The sequence below is a fragment of the Lissotriton vulgaris genome, chromosome 4_1 (genome assembly GCF_964263255.1).
Source record: "Lissotriton vulgaris chromosome 4_1, aLisVul1.2, whole genome shotgun sequence".
Classification (NCBI taxonomy): domain Eukaryota; kingdom Metazoa; phylum Chordata; class Amphibia; order Caudata; family Salamandridae; genus Lissotriton; species Lissotriton vulgaris.
The window spans coordinates 120810500-120832568 of NC_141691.1; the positions used below are offsets into that span (position 1 = coordinate 120810500).

General features: G+C 47.9%; 1 protein-coding gene across 1 annotated transcript in view; it reads left to right on the forward strand.

The window, feature by feature from the left end:
* The window catches only part of ZC4H2 (zinc finger C4H2-type containing), an 81400-nt gene extending 62013 nt beyond the window's left edge, over positions 1-19387 (forward strand). Inside the window, exon 5 of the mRNA XM_086918373.1 lies at positions 15090-19387. Coding sequence (XP_086774499.1) covers positions 15090-15203 — 114 coding nt within the window. The 3' untranslated portion in view covers positions 15204-19387. The remainder of the gene's footprint in view (positions 1-15089) is intronic.
* Positions 19388-22069: the final 2682 nt, after the last annotated feature.

Sequence of the window (22069 nt, forward strand, 5' to 3'; positions counted from 1 at the left end):
CTGTTGCCCATGCTCTGAGTCCCCCGTGAGGGACTCCAACAAAGCCCCCATCAGTGTTGAGGAGCCCGAGGCTCCTGGGGGCAATTCATTCTGTGAGCCCAGAGAGGCTCGAGGTCAGTTCATTGTGCGTGAGCCTGCGAGGCTCTTGGGGACATCTGTCTTTGTCCCGAGTCCCCCGAGAGGGACTCCAACGACACCTCATTGTTCTTTGAGCCCCGAGTGGCTCTCCAGTTGTTCTGGGGTCCCCCGAGAGGGGCCCCCCTGCCCACTATCGTGACAGGCCCTGAGAGGCTCAGGGCATTTCCTGTTCTTTCGAGCCCAGAGAGGCTCTTGCGCCCACAGTTGCTTTGCGAGCCCCGAGAGGCTCAGGGTGCCAGTTCGTTGTTCTAGAGCCCAGGGAGGCTCATCAGTGCCACAGTGGTGGTTCTTGAGCCCACGAGGCTCCAACATTGCGCTAACTTTCCCTGCATCAGTTGCCCAGCACTTTGTGGGCAGCTGCCACGTTTAGGCACCCTTGACTTTGGACACGGGGCGTCCTAGCCCTAGAGAGGCCAGTTGGCCTAGGGACAGTCACAGGTGGTGACTAATGTGAGTTCTGGCGCATTTATGATTTATGTGCCAGTGTGATTACTGGTCAATCGTTATTGCTACACCTCTGAATGTTTTTATGCATCATGTGCCTTGCTCTTACACCGCTGAATGTATTTTGTGCATCATGTGTTATCTGCACCTCTGAATGTGTTTAGGCGTCATGTGTTTTGTTCCCAGGTCTATACCCCTAAAGGTATGGTGATATTTAGTTGGTTGTTTTCTCCTAGTACAGGTGGTGCTAGTGAGGCCCTGGGTACCAGTAGTTACTGGTTGAGTGCTAAAGTGATTTTACATTCCATATTCTATGTTCTAAGTGCTAATTCTACCTAGTGCTAAGTTCTAAAAGTGCTGATTCCTGACAGTGGTCCATGTGGCCCTGTCTTGTACATATCCCCTGTAAATTCTGCCCGTGCCTGTTGGCACATTGTAAAGTGTGTGTTTATCTAATGTGTTTTGGTGTAATACAAAGGCTATTTTTATATATAACCTTGTGTGGAGTTTCCTTTGTGGTGGGCCTTGGGTGTTGTTGCTGGGGTGCGTGCGCAAATACTTAACTCATATCGCCTCCAAGTTTAGTCTTGCTGCTCGCGCCACGTTACCTAGAGGGTGAGAAGGGGTTATCTTGGCTTGTAACTCCCTTGCCCTGACTTAGGAGTGGTGGTCTCTGTCTGACTTTGGCGCAAGCCCTGGCCAGCCAGGGATCCCATTTCTAACACATACATAACAGCTTCGGCGACCAGTCCACCCCCCTTAACACCGAACTGAAGCCCCCCACCACCACCCTTTGCGCCTGGAACCCGATCAGCACCGAAGACACCATCCGCCTGATGAACTCCATTCACTCCGGATCACCAACCGACCCATGCCCCCACCACATCTTCAACAAGGCCGACTCCATCATCGCACCCCATCTCCGAGATATCATCAACTGTTCCCTCAACACCGCTACCTTCCTGGAAAGCTGGAAACATGCTGAACTCAGTGCCCTCCTAAAGAAACCTACAGCAGACCCCACCGAACTTAAGAACTACCGCCCCATCTCGCTCCTCCCTTTCCCTGCCAAAGTCATAGAGAAGACTGTCAACAATCAGCTCGCCGCCTTCCTCGAATCTAACGGCTCCCTCGACCCCTCACAGTCCGGATTCCGAGCCAAACACAGCACCAAGACCGCCCTCATCGCAGCCACAGACGACATCCGGACACTACTCGACAACGGGTAAACAGCCGCCCTCATCCTCCTGGACCTCTCCGCAGCGTTTGACACGGTCTGCCATAGCACCCTTGTACAACGCCTCAGCAACGTCGGGATAAAAGGAAAAGCATTGGATTGGATCATATCGTTCCTCGCCGGAAGAACACAGAGTCCGCCTCCCCCCTTTCAGATCAGAGGCCACCGAAGTCATCTGCGGCGTACCACAAGGATCATCGCTCAGCCCCACCCTCTTCGACGTCTACATGAGCCCCCTTGCATCCATCGCACGCCAACACAACCTCAACACAACCTCAACATCATCTCCTACGCTGACGACACACAGCTGATCCTCTCCCTCACCAAAGACCCAAACACCGCCAAAACCAACCTACACGAAGGGATGAAAGACGTAGCCGAGTGGATGAAGAACAGCCGCTTAAAACTGAATTCAGACAAGACGGAAGTCCTCATCCTTGGGTCATCCCCCTCCGCATGGGACGACTCATGGTGGCCACCAGCGCTAGGCAGCGCGCCCAAACCAACGGACCATGCTCGCAACCTAGGATCCATTCTAGACTCCTCTCTCTCGATGACCAGACAAGTCAACGCCATCTCATCATCATGCTTTAACATCTTATGCATGCTCAAAAAGATCTTCCGATGGATCCCCACCGAAACAAGAAAGACGGTCACCCAAGCACTTGTCACAAGCTGTCTGGACTACGGAAACACCCTCTACGCCGGAACCACAGCCAAATTGCAGAAAAAACTCCAACGCATTCAGAACGCCTCCGCCAGACTCATCCTAGACATACCCCGCCACAATCACATATCCGGACACCTGAGAGACCTTCACTGGCTCCCCGTCAACAAGAGAATAACATTCCGCCTCCTCTCCCACGCACACAAAGCCCTCTACGACCTAGGACCCAAATACCTCAACACGCGCCTGACCTTCTACACCCCCACCCGCCAACTACGATCGTCCAATCATGCCCTCGCCGCGATTCCACGCATCCGAAGAACCACCATGGGAGGAAGATCTTTCTCCTACTTAGCGGCCAAGACCTGGAACTCTCTCCCCACCCACCTCCGCCTTACACAGAACCACCTCTCCTTCAGAAAAAACAACTCAAAACTTGGCTATTTGATAAGTAACTAAACCCCCCCTACCCCCCTCCCCCCCAAGCGCCTTGAGACCCTCCGGGTGAGTAGTGCGCTATACAAATTTTTGACTTGACTTGACTTGACTCAGCATTAATCCAATTATATTGTCTTTGTACTGTGGATTCTACAAGTCCCAGCATCCAATGCACCTGGTCTGTGCAGTATGACTGCTAAAACAGATTCATTTTGCTCGCATACTCCTGTACCAATTCAGTATAATGCTGAAAGCAGCCATTTGATCTTCGCCACTTGCTTTCTTCAAGCCCTGACTTTGATGCAATAGCCAGAGCAAGTTTTTACTTTCCTTAGGTTGTCAACAAAAACCTCTTTTTCGGGGCCGTGTTGCCATTCGGTTTTGTGATCCTCAAATTTCATTTTTAGAGGCCGATTCACGAAACATACATGAATACAGGGAGTATTCCTACAGCAGTACTCTATTACATACCATTACACTGCTTTGGGAATTGGCCTCAAAAACGTCCAACCCTCTGATTAGTGAAGTACAAACAGGGCACAGCCCTTTCTATTCATACTAATTCTATGAGAAGGTTCCCCTGATAGCCCCAGTTTATTCCTATTTTAGTTGTTCTGGAGCTTATTCACAGAGGTTTGTAAGAGTATGTAAAAGAGTACTATAGTTCACATACTCCAGAATGCCTTTGTGAATAGGCTCCTTCATTTGCTAGCATCACAAGCTGAGAGTGGCGACCCTGGAACTAGAAGTAAGTGATTCCGATTTCTAGTAGCATCTGATTTACCTCTCTTCGGGCCAGATGTAGGAGCCTTAATACCGGTCGGAAACGGCCGATTTCGGCCTTTTCCGACCGGTATTTGGCTTTTGAGATGTAGGGGGCATTTTATTTACAGAATCGGTATATTTACCGATTCGGTAAATATACAGAATCGGTAAAATACTGAATCGGTAAATTTACCGATTCTGTAAATCAAGATGTAGGTGGCACTGTAATCTGTGCCACAGGCCCTTACCGAATCGTTATTTACCATGGAATACTATTCCATGGTAAATAACGAATTCCAGTGTACATGCACATCTGTGCATGTACACCTGTGCCATGTGGCACACAGACATGCCCTAAGGGCATGTCTGTGTGTCAAATGGCACACAAGCCAGAAACAGGGGTGCAACAGGGTGTCAAAGTGACACCCTGTCACCCTTGCAAAATCGGTAATTTTACCGATTCTGTAATTACAGAATCGGTATTTGCCATTGATTCCTATGGGCTTCAAGGCCCATAGGAATCAATGGCAAATACCGATTCTGTAATTACAGAATCGGTAATTACCGAATCATACAGATTCGGTATTTTTACCGATTATTTTACCTACATAGCAATTACCGAATAGTGAATACCGAATCTGTAAAATTCGGTATTTACCATTCGGTAAATTGCTATTACCTACATCTAGGCCTTGGTTCGCAATGACCCGGTGTAATTAGTGCTCTGATTGTGGTTGAACTGAGAGATGAGTGTTGCAGACACTTAGGGCCCGATGTAGGTAGCCCTTTACCGATCCGAATCGGCCTAAAATACCGATTTTCGGCCGTTTCCGATCGGTAAAGGGCTACCGAGATGTAGGGGCACATTTTCGGTAATTTTACCGAATCGGTATCATTACCGAATCGGTAAATTTACAGATTCGGTAATATGTACCGAATCGGTAAAATAATTACCGATTCGGTAATATTTACCGATTCGGTAAAATTACCGAAAATGCAATGTAGGTAGGCAATGTACCTTCTGCACATGGCTTACAGAATCGGTATTTTACCATGGAATACAAATCCATGGTAAAATACCGATTCCGGTGTGCATGCACACCTATGTCATGTGACAGGCAGACCTGCCCTTAGGGCAGGTATGCCTGCCACATGGCACCTGTGCCTGTTTTGGGGGTGCCAGAGGGTGTCAAAGTGACACCCCCTGCACCCTTGTGAATTCTTTAATTACCGATTCGGTAAATACCGAATCGGTAATGCCTAATCATTCCTATGGGCTTCAAAGCCCATAGGAATGAATGGGCATTACCGATTCGGTATTTACCGAATCGGTAATTAAAGAATTGTTAAGGATTCGGTAACGAATCCAGATGTTGGGACCTACATACCATTTACCGATTTTAAAATACCGAATCGGTAGGATTCGGTATTTTAAAATCGGTAAATGGCATTTACCTACATCGGGCCCTAAGACTACAGGCCAGGTGCAGCCCTGCTATTGTAACTTTTTACATGCATTTCGGAAACTCTCCACAAGATGGCAGTATAACCACTACCCTGTGAGAGAGCCAGTGCTATTTTCTTTGCTTTTAGTAAGTTTGGAAATCTATAAGATCGCTCTCCAGTGAGAGAAAAGGATGGTTTTCCCTCCTAACAGCAGAGACACGCGCCTTCTTGCGACCTAATCTGGCTGTTCCTAGGGGCGTCACCTTAACCTGTGTCCTCGGAGCCGTCTGTGGTGACAGTGACGTGCAGGATGTCCGTGTGCGTCATCAGGGTACAAGTCCTAAAAAAAAGAAGTGGGGGGACGCTGACATCACAACAGGAAGTGATGTCTCGAAAGGTGGCTTGCCCTCAGTTGCAGTTTGTAGTTATCGAGCTCCCTTTAAAATAAGTGGGGGGGACGCCATCCACCTGCGTGGTACCCCGACTCGAGCCCTGTGCGTCATAGAGAACCCACTACCCAAGGTGGACACCGGAAGTGGCATTGGGGTCGGATTGAGAAGTCATTTAGTTCTGGAAGTCAGCAGAAGGAGTTGAGGTCCGGTTGGACGGCAGAGTAACACTACTCCTAGAAACCTCGAGCACCTGAATGGTTTTGTGGCCAAGCTTGTGTTCGTCGAAGTAATGCCTGACTTTTTATTGAGTGCACACTGTTTCCCTCTGACTTCGAGTAAAGGGCAGGCATTGTTCTGAAATGTTGTGGGTGACACAGGTTGCCTCATACCCGGTGAGGTAACATGCAATGGTTTAATATACCAATTCCAATTCCAAAAATTCTTTATTTCGGCCACATAGGCCATAAAAGATGCAATAAAATACAGTACATATATAACACAATATTTACATATAAAAAGATCTACTAGATCTGCATGGGGTGAGGAATACATGGTACCAGTTCAGGGGGACATTTTCTTCCTTATTATCCATACTGCCATTAAGAATTTTGAGACCGCAAAGACAATATGGCCCAGGGTGTTGGTTTTCATAACCCTGTATGCCTGTAAGTACTCCCTAAAACCCAGGTTTCGGCACAGGGGTGCTATCCAGCGCTTCCTGGGACTGTGGTAGGCATGGCAAGCAAACATTATGTGTAAGTCATCTTCGTCCTGGGTTTTGCAACAGGGGCAAAGTTTGTCACCCCCTGTGGACCATTTATGGGTAAATTCTTTGGTGGGAAGTGTACCAAACCTCCATTGCAGAAACAGTTTCCTCGCCAAAAGAGGAAAAATAAAATCCATAAAAGGTTCGAAAAGATAAGAATTTTTGGATACCATAAAACGTCCCGTCAAGGTGCCGCTGTTATGAGCATTATCCATATCAGCTAGATTTTGTTTTTATAGAGCTGGGTGAGAGTTTTGCGCGTAATCCTTTGGCAGCCCTGAGCTGGATCATCCCATAGGTCTGGCAAGTTCAAACTGTGCAACTCCGTCTTAATAAAAGCCAGCCAGGGAATTTTGTTGCTACCATTCAGCCTCAATACATGAACAAGGTCCTGTCTGTAATGGTGCAGTTCCTCGGTAGTCCATATCCGGTGCCAAAACTTCACGGGTTTCGACAGGAGGTCTTCGGCAATGGAGTGTAAACCCAAGTCTAGTCGTAGGGGGAGGAGTGGCGTACCTTGCGGGAGGGCAAGTAAGCGTCTCAAAAAATTATTTTCCACCGCTGCCAGTGCCTTCCCTGCTTTGTGACCCCACAACTCGCTGCCATACATGGCTGCAGCCTTCGCTTGGGATCTATATGTTTCCAGGGCCGGACTTACAGGCTTAAAGGTGGACTTGTTTGCCACCTTCAAAAGTGCGCCCGATAGCTGGGATAGTTTCAGCCTTGACCTCGCTATCTGACAGTCCCAAGCCAAGTTTTCTTGTAATGTTACCCCCAGATATATAAAGGTCGAGACCCTCTCAAGACTAACTTCCCCGAGTTTTGGATTGGGTCTGGTCTTGGTAGGAGGATTAAAGATCATGAACTTAGTTTTTTCAGTGTTCACCTCCAGCCCATGTTGATGACAAAAAAGGCCAAAACCATTCACAATCCTCTGGATTCCCATGGGGGATTTGGAAAGCAGGAGGGTATCGTCAGCAAACATAATTGCCGGGACCCTCCTGCCTGCCAAAAGCGGGGCATCATTGTCCTTAACAGTGTCAAGATGTTGAATGACACTGTTAATGAAAAGACAGAACAGGGTCGGCGCCAAGACACAGCCCTGTCTGACTCCTCGGCGGACCGGAAATTTGCCCGAAAGCTTACCATCCCTCCCACACCTCACTTGTGCATAGTTGTTCTCATGCAACCTGATGATAATACTAAGGAGGTGGGGGGGTACTCCTAGCTTCTGCAGAACCTCCCATAGTTTCCCTCTAGGGACTAGGTCAAAGGCTGACCTCAGATCCACGAAGACCATGTACAGTCTTCCTCCCTCTAGAGTTACGGTCTTCCAATATAGAAGGAGAAGGCGGAAGATCTGGTCCATGGTCGACGTGTTCTTTCTGAAGCCAGCCTGGAGGGGGCTCATGATGTCGTTGTCCTCCACCCAGTCCAGGAGGTGATTAAGGATAAGGCGTGCAAAAAGCTTTTGGGGTACATCTATTAGGCTAATGGGCCTGTAGTTCGCGGGGAGCAGAGTAGACCCCTTCTTATGGATCGGAACAATCTCTGCCCCCAGCCACGACCCGGGGATTGACATACCTCCTAGAATGGCATTAAAAAGAATGAGAAGGTATGGGCCCCAGATGTCCAAGTGATGCCTAAACAGATCCCCAGGTAGCCTATCCAGACCTGGTGCTTTCCCCAATGATAAATGCTTCAGGGCTGCCTCCACTTCCCCCAGGGATAGTTCCAAGTCATAGTCCTGTGCGCCGCAGGGCACTAAGAGGGCTATATCAGGGCAGGAGTTAGTATCTTGGTAAAGCGCCCCAAAGTGGGCCTCCCAAACCTCGGGGGCAATGTTGGGTTCCACTGCTTTTTTAAGTTCCCCTGTCCCATTATTAACAAGGGCCCAAAATTTACGGGAGTCCCTGACTTTTAGGGCATCATGAAGGTCTTGCCAGTGATTCCAGTCCCACTCGGTCCTAGCAGTCGCCATCACTGCTTTGTAGTGTTTCCTAAGGTCACATACCTTGGCCTTATTAGACCCCTCTTTTATTGCAGCAATTAGTTCAGACTTTGCTGCCCTGCAGGAGGAGGTATACCAGGTGGGTACATGGGTCTTGTTCTTTCGGTTTGGCACCACCGGGTGAAATACCTCAGCCAGATCGCTGACAAGATCCTGGTGGATGGCACCCAGTTTCACATTGTATTCTGGGGTTCTTGGTGCATTTAGAAGTGCGTCCACCTCCATAAGCCTTGGGAGTGCCAACTCGTATAGCTTACTGATTGCCTCTTCTGAGCTCACAAGCTTACCCCACTTAACCCGGCGTCTGTTAGTTGTAAGGACCAGTTCCCCTGTGTCTCCCCCCAGATTTTCTGCCAATGTACCCGCTAAATGCATGGGCCACTGGATGTTTAAACAAAGGGCATTGTGGTCACTATCTGACCTACTTATTACCCTAAAGTCGAGGACTTTGGGCCAGAGTGTAATATCTAACATGATATAATCTATCCTCGACTCATGGCCCCTCCTATTAAAAGTACACACTGAGGGGGTATCGGACGAGGTACGCCCATTACAAGCCCTCAGTGCGTAGTTCAGGGTAAGGGACATAAGTTGTATTGCAAGGGGGGACCAGACTTTGGGATGAGGGGATGACGAAGGTGGAACCCCCCAGTAGTCATCCTCAGCCGTAAGGGCACCCTCCAGTAAGCCCTCGAGAGGTTCAAAGTGGCAGTTGAAGTCTCCTCCAAGCACCACCTTGAGATCTCCCGGGAGTTGCCCCAGGAAGGAGGACAAGTCGTTTAGGGTTGGTGATTCATTTGGCGCGGCAACAGGTCGCGAGTAGACATTCACAATAGCCCATGATGGTTTACCAGGCCATGTGAGCCGAACGCACTGGATGTCCTGCGAGAACGTGTGCACCTGTTCCGCCCGGCACCCAGTGTGACTCGCGATCCAAATTGCCAAGCCACCTGACGGCCTCCCCCTCCCACCCCATTTGGCAGGGATTTCAAATACTTCAAACCCTCTCCTAGCTTGGGTATCCCTCGCCCATGTTTCCTGGAGAAGGAGAATGTCGCTACTACCCACCAGATGGTCCCACTCCGGTGTGCCTTCCTTATTTGCAATCCCTGCCACATTCCATGAGACAATTCTCATGCCCTGATCTATTGGTGGAGGGCCTTGGCCTACTATGGGAGCCTGTAGGTGGATGGATTCCTGGCAAGACAGTAATGCACTCCGCGATGGCGGATGGACCAGCCAACTCCGCCACCCCGGGTTGCAGAATATGGTCAGTCCCGCTGTTGGGTAGAGGCCCCTGTTGGCCCAGACTGTCACCCGTACTAAGTGATCGATCTTTAACATTATCCTGCGGGCCATTTTCAAATACAGGGGCTACACTCACTCCCTCCCGGCTTTGCACCTCATCTATAGCATTATCCTGCGGACCATGCTCAATTACGGGGACTGTACTCTCTCCCGCCCGACTTTGCGCCTCATCCGCCATCTTCCCAGTGCTGCAGGATGTCACCTTGGTTTGTGGTCAGTCGACCTGGTCTAGGCAGGAAAATCTATTATGATGTATGAAATTTACCTGGGCCGGTGGTAAGTAGTGCCTTGGTCTATAACATGAGCCATCTACCGCGAAGCCCACTCTAGTCCACCCCTTCTCACCCCCTGCCTGTATATTGCTGACATTTGGGTAGAAGTGTGAGGGGGACTAGTTCAATCTTAGACTTGTCAGGCCTTACAAGCCAGTTGCAGATGTAGTTGGCAACGTGGGGGCTTTTAAAACTTATAATAATACAATCCCCTACCCTATTCTTTGGGGTAAGACCAATCCAAGGGATCCTCCTGACCATCAGGACCTCGCCTTTCAGGCTAGGAGGCAGCGGCCTATTAATACTAAGCCAGCTTATCACCTTGTTGCGTAAGGAGTCTTGAGGCTCCCTCATATCACCAGTTAACTCAGGTACTCCCACCATGATTGCCGTGTATGGGACTGCTTCTGGGGGCAGGTTAACCACCCTGCGCCTGTCAAAAGGGGGCGTGGTACCATCAGTAGGACCATTGGTAGAGTTCACCACTCCCCCTGCTTGTGGTGCAGGAAGTTGCTTAGATCTCCTTGGGGCCGGGACAGGGGGCCTAGGTGCTGAGGGTGGCAGAGGGTGCGTCTGGGGAACAGGCGCACCGCCCGTACTCAGCAGTATCGTATTGGCGCCCTGAGACGGTGCAGGGAGCAATGGTATATTCCCTGATGGTGCCCGGGGGGCAGAAGGGGCATTTAACGCATTTATGGCTGACCCAGGACTTTTCCTTAAGTGACTATTTTCCATGGCCTTCAGTCTAGTCTCTATGGCGTCCAATTTAGCTGAGATGGGATTTAGCAAATTCCTCAAGATATCTGTGAGTGAATTAATCAATGTGTCAGTGCTATTAGAAGTTGCCCCACCAAAAATAAAAGGGCCCGAGTGCAAAAGTGGGGCAGCAATAGTTGGAGAACCCATGTGATTCGACCTGGACCCAGACAAATTAAGATCGGGGGAGGCGGAAATGTCTGTGCTGTCAACCTGATTTAGCTCAGTTATATCGATTTTAGCCCTCTTCGCCTTCTTTGCTTTCCTGGACCTTTTCCTTTTTGGGGGCTGTTCCACGCCACTGCCTGCCGGGTCTAGAAGCAGGTCAACTTGGCCTGCATCTTGCAAGTCTATTCCCCTAATTTCCAGAGTTGTAGGATGGTCAGAGATCCCAGCTAGCCGGGAGGAGTTCCTATCCCTCTGCGTCAAGGGAGTTCTTAACTGCTGGAGGACCGACTCAATCGTCTGATCAATACTATCCATTAATGACAAATGAGTGGCGTCCAGTAGGATCGGTGTGCTAGCATCAGTAGAAACAGTATCCCCCTGTTCCAGGACCACACTTTCCGGACCCATCTCGAGGTGCGCCTCTGTGATTGACGAGCATTTGCTAGCTTGATTACTCGCCTTTGGGAAGAATTTTTCCAGGGTACTCAGACCTGGTTGGGCGGACTTACTTCGTGAAGTTCTGGTCGCCATTATGGAGTGTGCTATGAGGCGTTACGGGGCCGGGAACGTCAGAGGGATGGCCCGGTCCGGTCTCTGCCGGCCTCTAACGGCCTAGAACGGCCCGCTCTTTGCTCGGTCTTCGCCCCGGTGACCGCCCCGCGCGCGTCCCGCGATGCGCGTGAGCAGGTTCACCTAAGTATGGCAAGGGGGCGTGGCACTGGGAGGGGGCGCGGCGCGGCGGGAAGAGGAACCAGCTGGCGATGTCAAGTGGAATGCTGGTCCTCGCAGTCCCGCTCGCCTGCGCCTCTCACCTCCACTGCTGCCGGACTGCACACAGGACGTTTCCCCAAATAGGTGTTAGCTCCCAACCACTCCAGTGGGGAGCAAAGCGGCAAAACGGACTTCTCAGCTCGAGCGGCACCCGCGAAGCGGGGGCCGCGAGGAGTAAAGTACTTTTCCTGGCAAGGGGGCGTGGCACTGGGAGGGGGCGCGGCGCGGCGGGAAGAGGAACCAGCTGGCGATGTCAAGTGGAATGCTGGTCCTCGCAGTCCCGCTCGCCTGCGCCTCTCACCTCCACTGCTGCCGGACTGCACACAGGACGTTTCCCCAAATAGGTGTTAGCTCCCAACCACTCCAGTGGCGAGCAAAGCGGCAAAACGGACTTCTCAGCTCGAGCGGCACCCGCGAAGCGGGGGCCGCGAGGAGTAAAGTACTTTTCCTGGCAAGGGGGCGTGGCACTGGGAGGGGGCGCGGCGGGAAGAGGAACCAGCTGGCGATGTCAAGTGGAATGCTGGTCCTCGCAGTCCCGCTCGCCTGCGCCTCTCACCTCCACTGCTGCCGGACTGCACACAGGACGTTTCCCCAAATAGGTGTTAGCTCCCAACCACTCCAGTGGCGAGCAAAGCGGCAAAACGGACTTCTCAGCTCGAGCGGCCCCCGCGAAGCGGGGGCCGCGAGGAGTAAAGTACTTTTCCTGGCAAGGGGGCGTGGCACTGGGAGGGGGCGCGGCGGGAAGAGGAACCAGCTGGCGATGTCAAGTGGAATGCTGGTCCTCGCAGTCCCGCTCGCCTGCGCCTCTCACCTCCACTGCTGCCGGACTGCACACAGGACGTTTCCCCAAATAGGTGTTAGCTCCCAACCACTCCAGTGGCGAGCAAAGCGGCAAAACGGACTTCTCAGCTCGAGCGGCACCCGCGAAGCGGGGGCCGCGAGGAGTAAAGTACTTTTCCTGGCAAGGGGGCGTGGCACTGGGAGGGGGCGCGGCGCGGCGGGAAGAGGAACCAGCTGGCGATGTCAAGTAGAATGCTGGTCCTCGCAGTCCCGCTCGCCTGCGCCTCTCACCTCCACTGCTGCCGGACTGCACACAGGACGTTTCCCCAAATAGGTGTTAGCTCCCAACCACTCCAGTGGCGAGCAAAGCGGCAAAACGGACTTCTCAGCTCGAGCGGCACCCTGTAATATACAGTATTTGCTTATGGCAGCGGGTGCCAACTGTCTGACATCTTGCCACTTTTTGTGTAGAATTGGGTCTGCAACCCGATTCTTATCCCAACAGAGATAGGTGGCAGGATGGAGGGAGGGAGGAAGGGAGGCAATTTTACCTACAATGGTGTGCAGAGGGGGTGTGCAAGACTGATCTTGATACGTGCACTCAAGCGTAGGTAAAAGCGGAATATGTGACCTGGGTTTCTCTACCTGCACTAGCATCTAAAAGACCATCATATGTCTTAGTGGACCTCTGTATGAGTTTGTGCCCACTCTGTGTGTGCCTGTTAAGAAGGTCCTATTGTGGTATTTGGGCTCTTGCTATGCGGAGCGGGGTCTGATGGGTTTTCCATTCTTGTGGCTTGCATCGGTCTCCTTGCCAGGTCTGGTGGCTCAGTGGACTAATGCTCTACAGTAGAGGCCTGTGTTCGACCTCATGGTCACAGGTTCAAATCCCAGCGGTTATTCAGTGCCAATATAGCCTTCTGGGTGAACGTGCGCTTTACAAATACACATGTTATGTTATCTTGTGTTATGTTATGTTACTGGATTCACCAGCCTACCACTGCCGGCTCTACTGGGCACCGTCCCTGTTCGAGTGTTCTTATAGCCAGAGGTTTGCTTTATTAACCCTGGGTAGGGTTTCCCGTCCCCTGACCTTGTGTTTCCTCATTTGCCACCAGATGGTGTCTCTGCGGCACTCATTCTTGCTCTCATAGTTCTCCTCATTGCTTCTCATACTAACCTCTCAACCTTGGGTGATGTTGTATCAGTGGCCACCGAAACCCTCCCCCCACACCCCCTGGTCCAGGTTGTGTCCCTGCCAGAGTTTGCTATTGTTTGAGAATTGATGTGTGCAGATGGTGACTCTCTTGTGATGATGTGAGCTGAAATTCAAGTGGGCAAAGATGTGGCCATGTGGGTGGAGTGATGAATGCTTGTTTTCGCTGAGCGGGGGCTGTTGGTTGGCAGGTTTTGCAATGTTTGGATGAGAGTGGGTGGGTGTTTTGGAAGATATTGTGATTGAGATCAGCCATTGACTGCGTATGACGCATCCAGAGCACGCATAACATTTGAGTTTTGCAAGACATTAAAGGTACGATGCTACCTTGCTTAAGGACATAACTGTATATGAGTCTTTTCTTTAGTTCTTTATCTGGATGCATGTGCAAAGGCTTGAGGCGGATTCAAACCTTTGCCTCTCTTTCCCTCGAGGTCACACACTTCTGACATGAAGTCTGATTTTCAGTTCATCCCACAGGGGTATGGTAAATTGAGTACATGTTTCTCATGAAGTGTTTTATTAGGGATTGGTTTCTCTTATCGAAGAAGCCCCCTAGTGTTCAGATATACTTTGAAACAGGAAGTCAGAGGCGTGTAGCCACATGTCAAAGACACATGATTAGAACAGCCCTTGCAGAGTCAACGTGGCTTCATCCATTGCATCCTCGCTCAGATGCTGCAACCATCATGGTCAGCCGTGCACGCTAAGAACCCGCTAGCAATAATGATGAGGTCTGAGATGTCTCTGAGTGTTTGATTTCTGCCTTTAATTTCAAGTGTTCTATTGCTGTAGCTCCTGAAATTGGATTTGGTTTGGATAAAAATTATTTAAAGTTGCACAGGAGGTTCAGGCACATACAATGAATGTTTTGTTATTGCATTGCAAGCGTGTTGCTCCATTGGAAAGAATTGCTTCAGTAGATCATATTATTGTAGCATCACTTCATTTTCATGGGGCCTGTGCCTCATACAGATGACTTCACTAACGAGGCAATCCGTTTTGCAACTCGTGTTGCTGTCGCGAGGGTTGCTCATTCGCCCTATTGATTGCCATGGGATACCTTTCACTGGGTTGAAAAATGTTTGCTTTAGCTGAAGCCTCGGCGCTCAATCAAAAATTTGGCTCAAGAGTTGAAAGGATTTTTGTTTATAAATCGTGTGCACATGGTGGTCAGTAAATGTACCATACAGAGGGCATGTGAGCCTGCAATGATTCCTACAGGAAATCCTAAGTAACAATGTAAATGTTGCATATTATACTGGAATTTCAGAGAACTCTTATTTCATGAACTGGTGAGGCATTCTGCTTAAGCAGCAAGTTCTGCCAAGAGCAGTAGCGAATGAGCAGCACGTGTGGAGCACACCAGAGCTGCTGCATCCTCCATTTTGCAACAGATTGCATAGGAGAGCCAACACACCCCCATGATATTAGGTTTAATTATTATTAATGTTGCATTGTAATCACGAATGACTTACAGCGTCACTAATTCATTTTGTTTTCTGATGTTTTAGGCATGCTTGTCTTGTCACCAGCAAATCCACAGAAATGCGCCCATCTGCCCACTCTGCAAAGCAAAGAGTCGGTCGCGGAACCCAAAAAAGCCCAAGCGGAAGCAGGACGAATAGGCCAAAGAAGATGCCGCCGCTGCGAAACATAAAACCCCTTTTTAGTAGAACTGTACATGTGGCTCGAGTAACGGGTGTGGCAACTCGGCGTACTCGCTGTTTTTATATTTAAACGTGACGTAAGCACAATGTCTGTTCATATCTGAAGTGTTTATGGTACTATTTTATTGATGTTGTCATGATAAGTATTTCTGACTGTAGGGAGAAACATGATGGAACCACTATGAAGTCTTTTAATAAACACTAAATGCTTTAGCTCCCTCGAGCTGCCTACGTTCCAGTATTTAAAGGAGCCTTGTACGCCCTCACCCTGTGGAGCGAAACCTTGTTTTAGTACCTTTTACAGTATTTTTGTTTAGGACGATGTAACTTTTTCCCCTTTAGTATCCGATGTAAAGAAAAATTATTACAGTCAAAAGGGAAACCTATTTAAATGTGTCATGGTAGGTGACCATTAACATTAAATGCACAGGTAACATTTTGGTCGGAAAGTGTACGTGTGCTGGGTGTTGTTGGTGAAGTGGGTGAAATATGGAGGCTTTTACCAATTAAAAAAAAAAGTACATCGAATTGGTCTAAACGCAGTGTGGCAACATCGTTGAGTTTATGCATCATGATTGGTGCAAAGTGCACAAATTTCCAATGATGCTAACATTTTGTAAATCATTATACAAGCTGCAAACCGTGCAAGAAGGAGTCAGACCAGGGCTATGACATGAACATGCCCATTTATAATTATGAATTACAATGTGCTGCACATGCCATACACTTCTCACTTATGTCTATTGGTGCTTTGTGAAAAAGTCAATTTAATTCAGTGTGTGCTTTCTTTGTGATAATTTCATTCTGAAAGAGCCTCCCAAGTAAAATGCTGATTTGTTTAGCCAAAGTCACATGGTTTGTCTCCAAAAGAACACGTGACCTTTAGGTGTCTGCAGTGGAGAATGTGCACACATGGGCCCTCATCACAAGTGGCCTTTTAAATGGATTGCATTTTCCAACCCCAGGAGGTATGGATACCAGTGTACCAATAACTCCAGGGCTGGGAAAAATACAGTCTACAAGTTGGAACCTGAGGGTCCTCTAAGAAATGAGTAATTACTGGGGGAATCTCTAATTCCAGGCTTAATTCCACCCTAACAGCTAAAGTCTTCCATGTGAAAGTAGAGAGATCTACAGTGTTCCTATGGATCTCCTAAATCTGATTGGACCATTGACTGCTATTGCCGCTCTCATCAGAATTAAGCGGCAACGTGCATTGAGGGTCTACGTGGCTGTAGGTCACACATGGCATTGTCCAGCAGTGCTAAAGGCTGCCAGTCCACAGGCGCAGGTTCGATTTGACAGTTACAAAATACAAGTGCATGTACAATACAAAGTCTGTTTGTGGCGGGCTGACTCCAGCACTGTTAGACTGGCAGTAATACTATTGCTGGTCAAATGTCAAAAACGTGTTGTTGTTTGGCTCCCCCAGTCCATCTACTGTTCCCAGTTTTGGCAAAATGTTTGGTTTTGTTTTTTGCGTTGCAGTAAAATTTAACATGGATGTATATTCTTCTTCAAGTTTGGGGTGGGAATGGCGTATGGAGAACTGCAACGGTCCTTGTGTTTTTTTTTAGACACCCCAAGTATTTGATCATTTTTTTTACCCCTTTCAAATGCTTTTCAGGTTTTATGAGCTAAGGTTTTTCAGAGTTAAACCAGTCACAGCAGACATCTGCAACACTCTGGGACCAAAAAGGAGTAGCTTTTGCATTCCACAGTTACCTTGCTCTCAGCAGCAATAAATTAAGAGGAAGGATACAGATGAAATGAGACCCACTGTTTGTGACCCCATTGGTTGGGTCTTAATGTAGTTACTTGCTTGAACGACACATTACGAGCCCAATGCTACCGTGAGAGGTACCGCAGGCTAAAATGTAGTGTGTCGAGATGCCTTGGTGGAAGGACAGTGTCTCGCTGTCTGTCATGTTTGATCTTTAGGAGTAGGTTGCACTGGGTAGGTTTTGGCACCCATACAGAGGCATATATTTCATTTGCATTTAGGGGAAAACAAAGTGAAATTATGCTTTTCACATTTTGGGTCTTTTGCCAGAAAATACGTGGAATAGGAATGACCAGAGAAGTAGGGTATTTTTAATGTTAAAGTCCAGTTTTGTTGGTGGGCCACAATATGCAAAAAAGGGGTAGAGAGATAAGTAATTTCATGACCTTTACTAACTGCATTGGAAAATGTAAGTGATAAAAAGATATGTGTAAAAGATAGTGAGACGACTTTGCTGGTAGGTTCTACATACATTTTCTAATTTCAAGCCAAATGAGGTTTATACTATCTTCCATTCAATGATAGGAGCACTCGTGTCGGCACATAGGCTTCACCTGTGTAATGTGTTATGGCACTCCTATGTGTATCATGCAGTTGACACAGTATGACTGAACTCAGAGCAAAGCAAGTCTGTGTTTCATTATATGGGAACCAACAAGGAAACTTCTACTGCAATGCACACAGAAAATAGACCTTGCTGGAGAGTATCTACGCTACACAGCCTTTTTAGTCCACATACGTGACGCTGGTCCCCGACATTTCAGAAAAGGCAAAAGCTGTCTGTATTCACATTTACACAGAGCAACTTGTACTTTCTATCTTAAGAGATTGCACATAGAAGTTCAGGCGTGGTGTTTTTCTGTTTCCCCAGTTTAGGACTCAATAGGATAATCTTACATTAAGGCACCTGGCATGTGAAACTTCCATTAAATCGAAGCTGGAATCACGCTGTGCCTTTTCAGCGCCAGCAGTAGAACGAACGCGTTGTTACCATGTATTTGTTTACAACGCAAGTCATTACAACTTGCTTTTGGGAGGGGGGCGCATTAGTGGCCCGATGTTGGATTTTAAGTCCAACACCTTCTCTACTGCTGTGCATACTGGAGCTGGAATAGTAAATGATTCTAGTCCAAAGTCCAGCTCCCCCTAAGGCAAGTTGTTGTAACGACTTGCATCCTAAAGGAACGCATCGTAATGACGCTTTTGTTCTAATGCAGGCATGGTGAAGGCATGCATGCTAAAAGCATGCAGGATTCCGTCATACACTCAATTGGCATTGAAGGCCAGTATCCCTGCTTCTTCTCGTGTACCTCCGTTTACCAAGTGTTTTGGGTCATTTGTGGCCTGAATCACAGATTTATTTTTTATAAGTAACATTACATTTTCTTTTTAAATACTGCATTGTGGTTACCAAAATTGAAAAAAGTGAACCACGCGGATGAAAATTGCACTTAGCAAGAGGTGAAAATCTGCCAGTGTATCCGTTTTTTCCAGTGTTGTTAGTTTGGGAGTGACGTGGGAATAAAGTGTCCCCGAAAGAAGATTAGAAATCTTGTAACCCCCTACAAAATTGTACGTGTGGGTGTTCTCCAATATTTTTTAGTGGATTTTAACAAACTATTTACCCACCTAAACCTACTCCAAAAAAAGGTTGTAGCAAGTGTGTACAGATGATATGGCAAATGTCTAGATACCCGCGTATTATTTGCAAACGGTGCATGCAAATGAATTTCTCCTCAGGAAGAAATAGAAGACATTAATGCTATGATTAATAGTAAACGGCTGGATTTTTTTGCTATTGGAAACCCCACCAGTGTGTGCTTAGTGACATGAACATAAATGTATGATTTTCATAGATTTAGGTATGTATACTTTGGGGTTTTTGTGAATCCCATAAAGACGTAAATCTACTCGATTCTTGAAATGAACTGTACGAGTAGTTCCTGAATCTGCCCGACTGTTCTTCCTTGCCTCAGTTATCGCAGGCCATATGATAAAGTTCTTTGCCGTCTCAGTGAAGCCGCACTGAATGCAAAGAAGACGTGTCTGTATGGCATTACCAAAAACGTTAATTTGGATGTTTTAGTTGTGTTGTGCCTAATTTTCTTTGATTCATATGTGTAAGTAGAAATTGTGGCAAGATTATACTTTTCTCTTCAAGGAGAAGAAAACCAATGCAAAATAGTATTGCACTGATTGTGGTGTTGTTTTCAAAGTGCTTGGTTTCCTGTACTTGATCTGATTTTTACTGTTTCTGTGTTTTGAAAATTGTGCGCCCTCTGCTCCATGCGAAGAACAGTGTTTTAAAATGTTCCGTCTGTACAGTCCTTTTAATAAAGTTTATTTCATGTTAACTTTATCTACTTTGTACTAGCACCTTTCTTACCTTCCTTGTCTGAATGTGTAAGTGTCATGATGCTTTCCACGGATATCATTGAACTCTCCAGCAGTGACTGGTCCTCTCCCATCATACAAGTGCCCAAACCAAATCCATCAAGCCAACTTTGGACAGGGCAACAAGGTATTTTATTTTGATGCCTATCCAATGGCGAGGGTCAATGATCTAATCGAAAAACCAAGTCAAGCCATGTTGTTCAGTATAATTGCTTAATGAAAACGTCCCTCGCATGTACCCCTTAAACTAAAATAATAAAATAAAACATGACACTAAGCTCTGGTGGTCTGTATCACTCTTAAGTCTTCTCTCGTTCGGACCGCATGTGGTTCTCTTCACCTTCCAGAGAGTGGCATACCAAATTGTCTGACCATGTAGTTTGTTTTCATCAACATACCAAGGTGACATTGTATTTAGTGCATCCTGGGCCATCTAACTGTAACACCTGGGAGTGATACTTCCACCCTTCCTTGTGCATGGTCGACCTCTAATCGGCTGAAAGCTACTACTCTATGTACTCCATCTTGAGACACCAAAAAAGAATGCCCGGCTCTTAAATGGGTCGTAGAGAACCGCAATGGATCTTCGCACTGGCGCCTTTCTCTTTCACTGTGGTCCACCTGGCTGGATCTGCCCATACCAATTCTGACTTGTTGGCACCAAAGCTTGGTGGTGCCAGGTCCAGTCTGTAGGGTTTTGAGGTATTTAGGAGCCATTAATTTAGCAAATTTATCTGGCCTGCTATGTATTACCTGGGTCGAATAACTCACCGCCACAAAGAAAGTTGCCCACTACCGGAATGTTGGTTATGTCATGCGCTGCGCTTCCTTCCATGTGGATGGCTGTGGCCAGGGCCGGCGCTAGGTGTCACCTTTCTTTGAAATTGAGCCCCCCCCCCTTGGCCTCTCAGGGATGGTATCTGGATACATAAGAGAGGGAGACGCTCCCTTCAATTGAAAGGAGACCCATTCATAGACACTGTGGGAGGCCCATTGTCCATCATTTTGGCGCCCCCACAGTTTTAACTTTTAGCCCACAAGCAATTCTCACACCTATCGGACTGAAGGTGTGAGAAATGCTTGTGGGCTCAAAGTTAAAACTGGGGGGGGCGACAAAATGCTGGACAATGGCCCCCCACAGTGTCTGTGAATGGTCTCCTTGAAAGGGGCCACTTATCTACAGGGCCTCGCACATTCCCTTTTAGCCCAGGGCCTCGCAAATCCTAGAACCGGCCCTGGCTGTGGCGGGCGCAGCGGTGCATGTGGGATGACAAGGGAGATAGCATACTGACCCTTGGCAGCATTGTACGTGCCCGCACCAACAGGGGTTCTTAAAGTGTCTGAAAGACTGATAGACCAGTCAGACCCTGCTAATTCAACGTTCATGGTAGCAGGACAGTCTAGAAAAATGCCAAAACTGCGAAAGCGGAAAACTTTCGAAGGGCATAAGACATTTTATATATCCTCCAATACAGAGTGGAACTGGAAAAGGGAGCTGACAGTTCTCCATCCTACTGAATAGGCAGAAAGGGTGTAGAGAAAGAGGAGAGACCAGAACCGAGTATTTTCCATGCTTAGCATAAGTCTGCCATCTAGTGTTGGGTTTGGAAGTGTGCAAGTTCTTTTTCTTCTAAGAAGCCTTTCGAGTCACCAGGTGTAGTAGTGACTTTTACTCTAGCTTGCAATACGTATGGTATTTGACTTGTTTTTTTTACGCCGTCTGGTTTCATCGTGGACTCCTCTGCTCTTTTATTTATTTATTTATTTATGCGTTTTTATATAGCGTGGACTTTACCCAAAGGTGTCAGAGTGCTTCACAATAGGAACAGAACTGATACATGAGAACATTACAAGTTAACAAATTACAAAGCAAAAGTTACATTACTTGAGGCAAAAGGGACAATCGTGAGTGAACAAAGTACAAGAGGTAGTAAACAGTGCATTGCATGAGGAAAAAAGTGACGTGTGGAGGTATAATACTGCAATAAATGGAGGACACTCAAACACAAGAACAAACGTTACATAGGCAATGGTGGCACTTGTGCAAGTATTGAAAGCAAACAAAAAGCAAGAGGTAGCAAACAGTATGTTACAAGAGAAAAGTGACATGTGCATGTTAAAAAAGAGTACCAAACACAGGTAAAGGGTAGTACTGCAATACATGGCAGTCTTTCAAACCACAAGAACACACTGGGAAGGCACTTCCATAGTCATGGCGCAAAACTACTATTTAGGCCTCTCCCATCGGTATTGTTGTCAATCGCAGTTACTCATAGCTTACATCGGTCACCTGTAGGCTCATTCCAGCCGACTGAAGCCTGGAGGGCCTTCGCCCTTCCGGGCAGATCTTTCTTCTCCTAGTTACGTTCATGCCATGCCCATCTCATGATGGAACGGACACCTTTTGGTTTTTGCCAGGCGCGCAACACCCATTGGGCTCACGGGGCTTCAGCTCCCCCGTCGTGGGTGTCAGCCCGGTCGGAGACAGCTTCGCGGACTGGCGAACATCTAATTGTAGCCGCACCCGAGTACTTAACAGGTCTTTAAAAGACCATTTACTTGTAAATGAGGCTTTTGTTGTGTGTTCACCCCTTCTTACAGCCACTCTGTCTATGGTTGGAAGAATTAGCCCCCCTCTAAATATTTT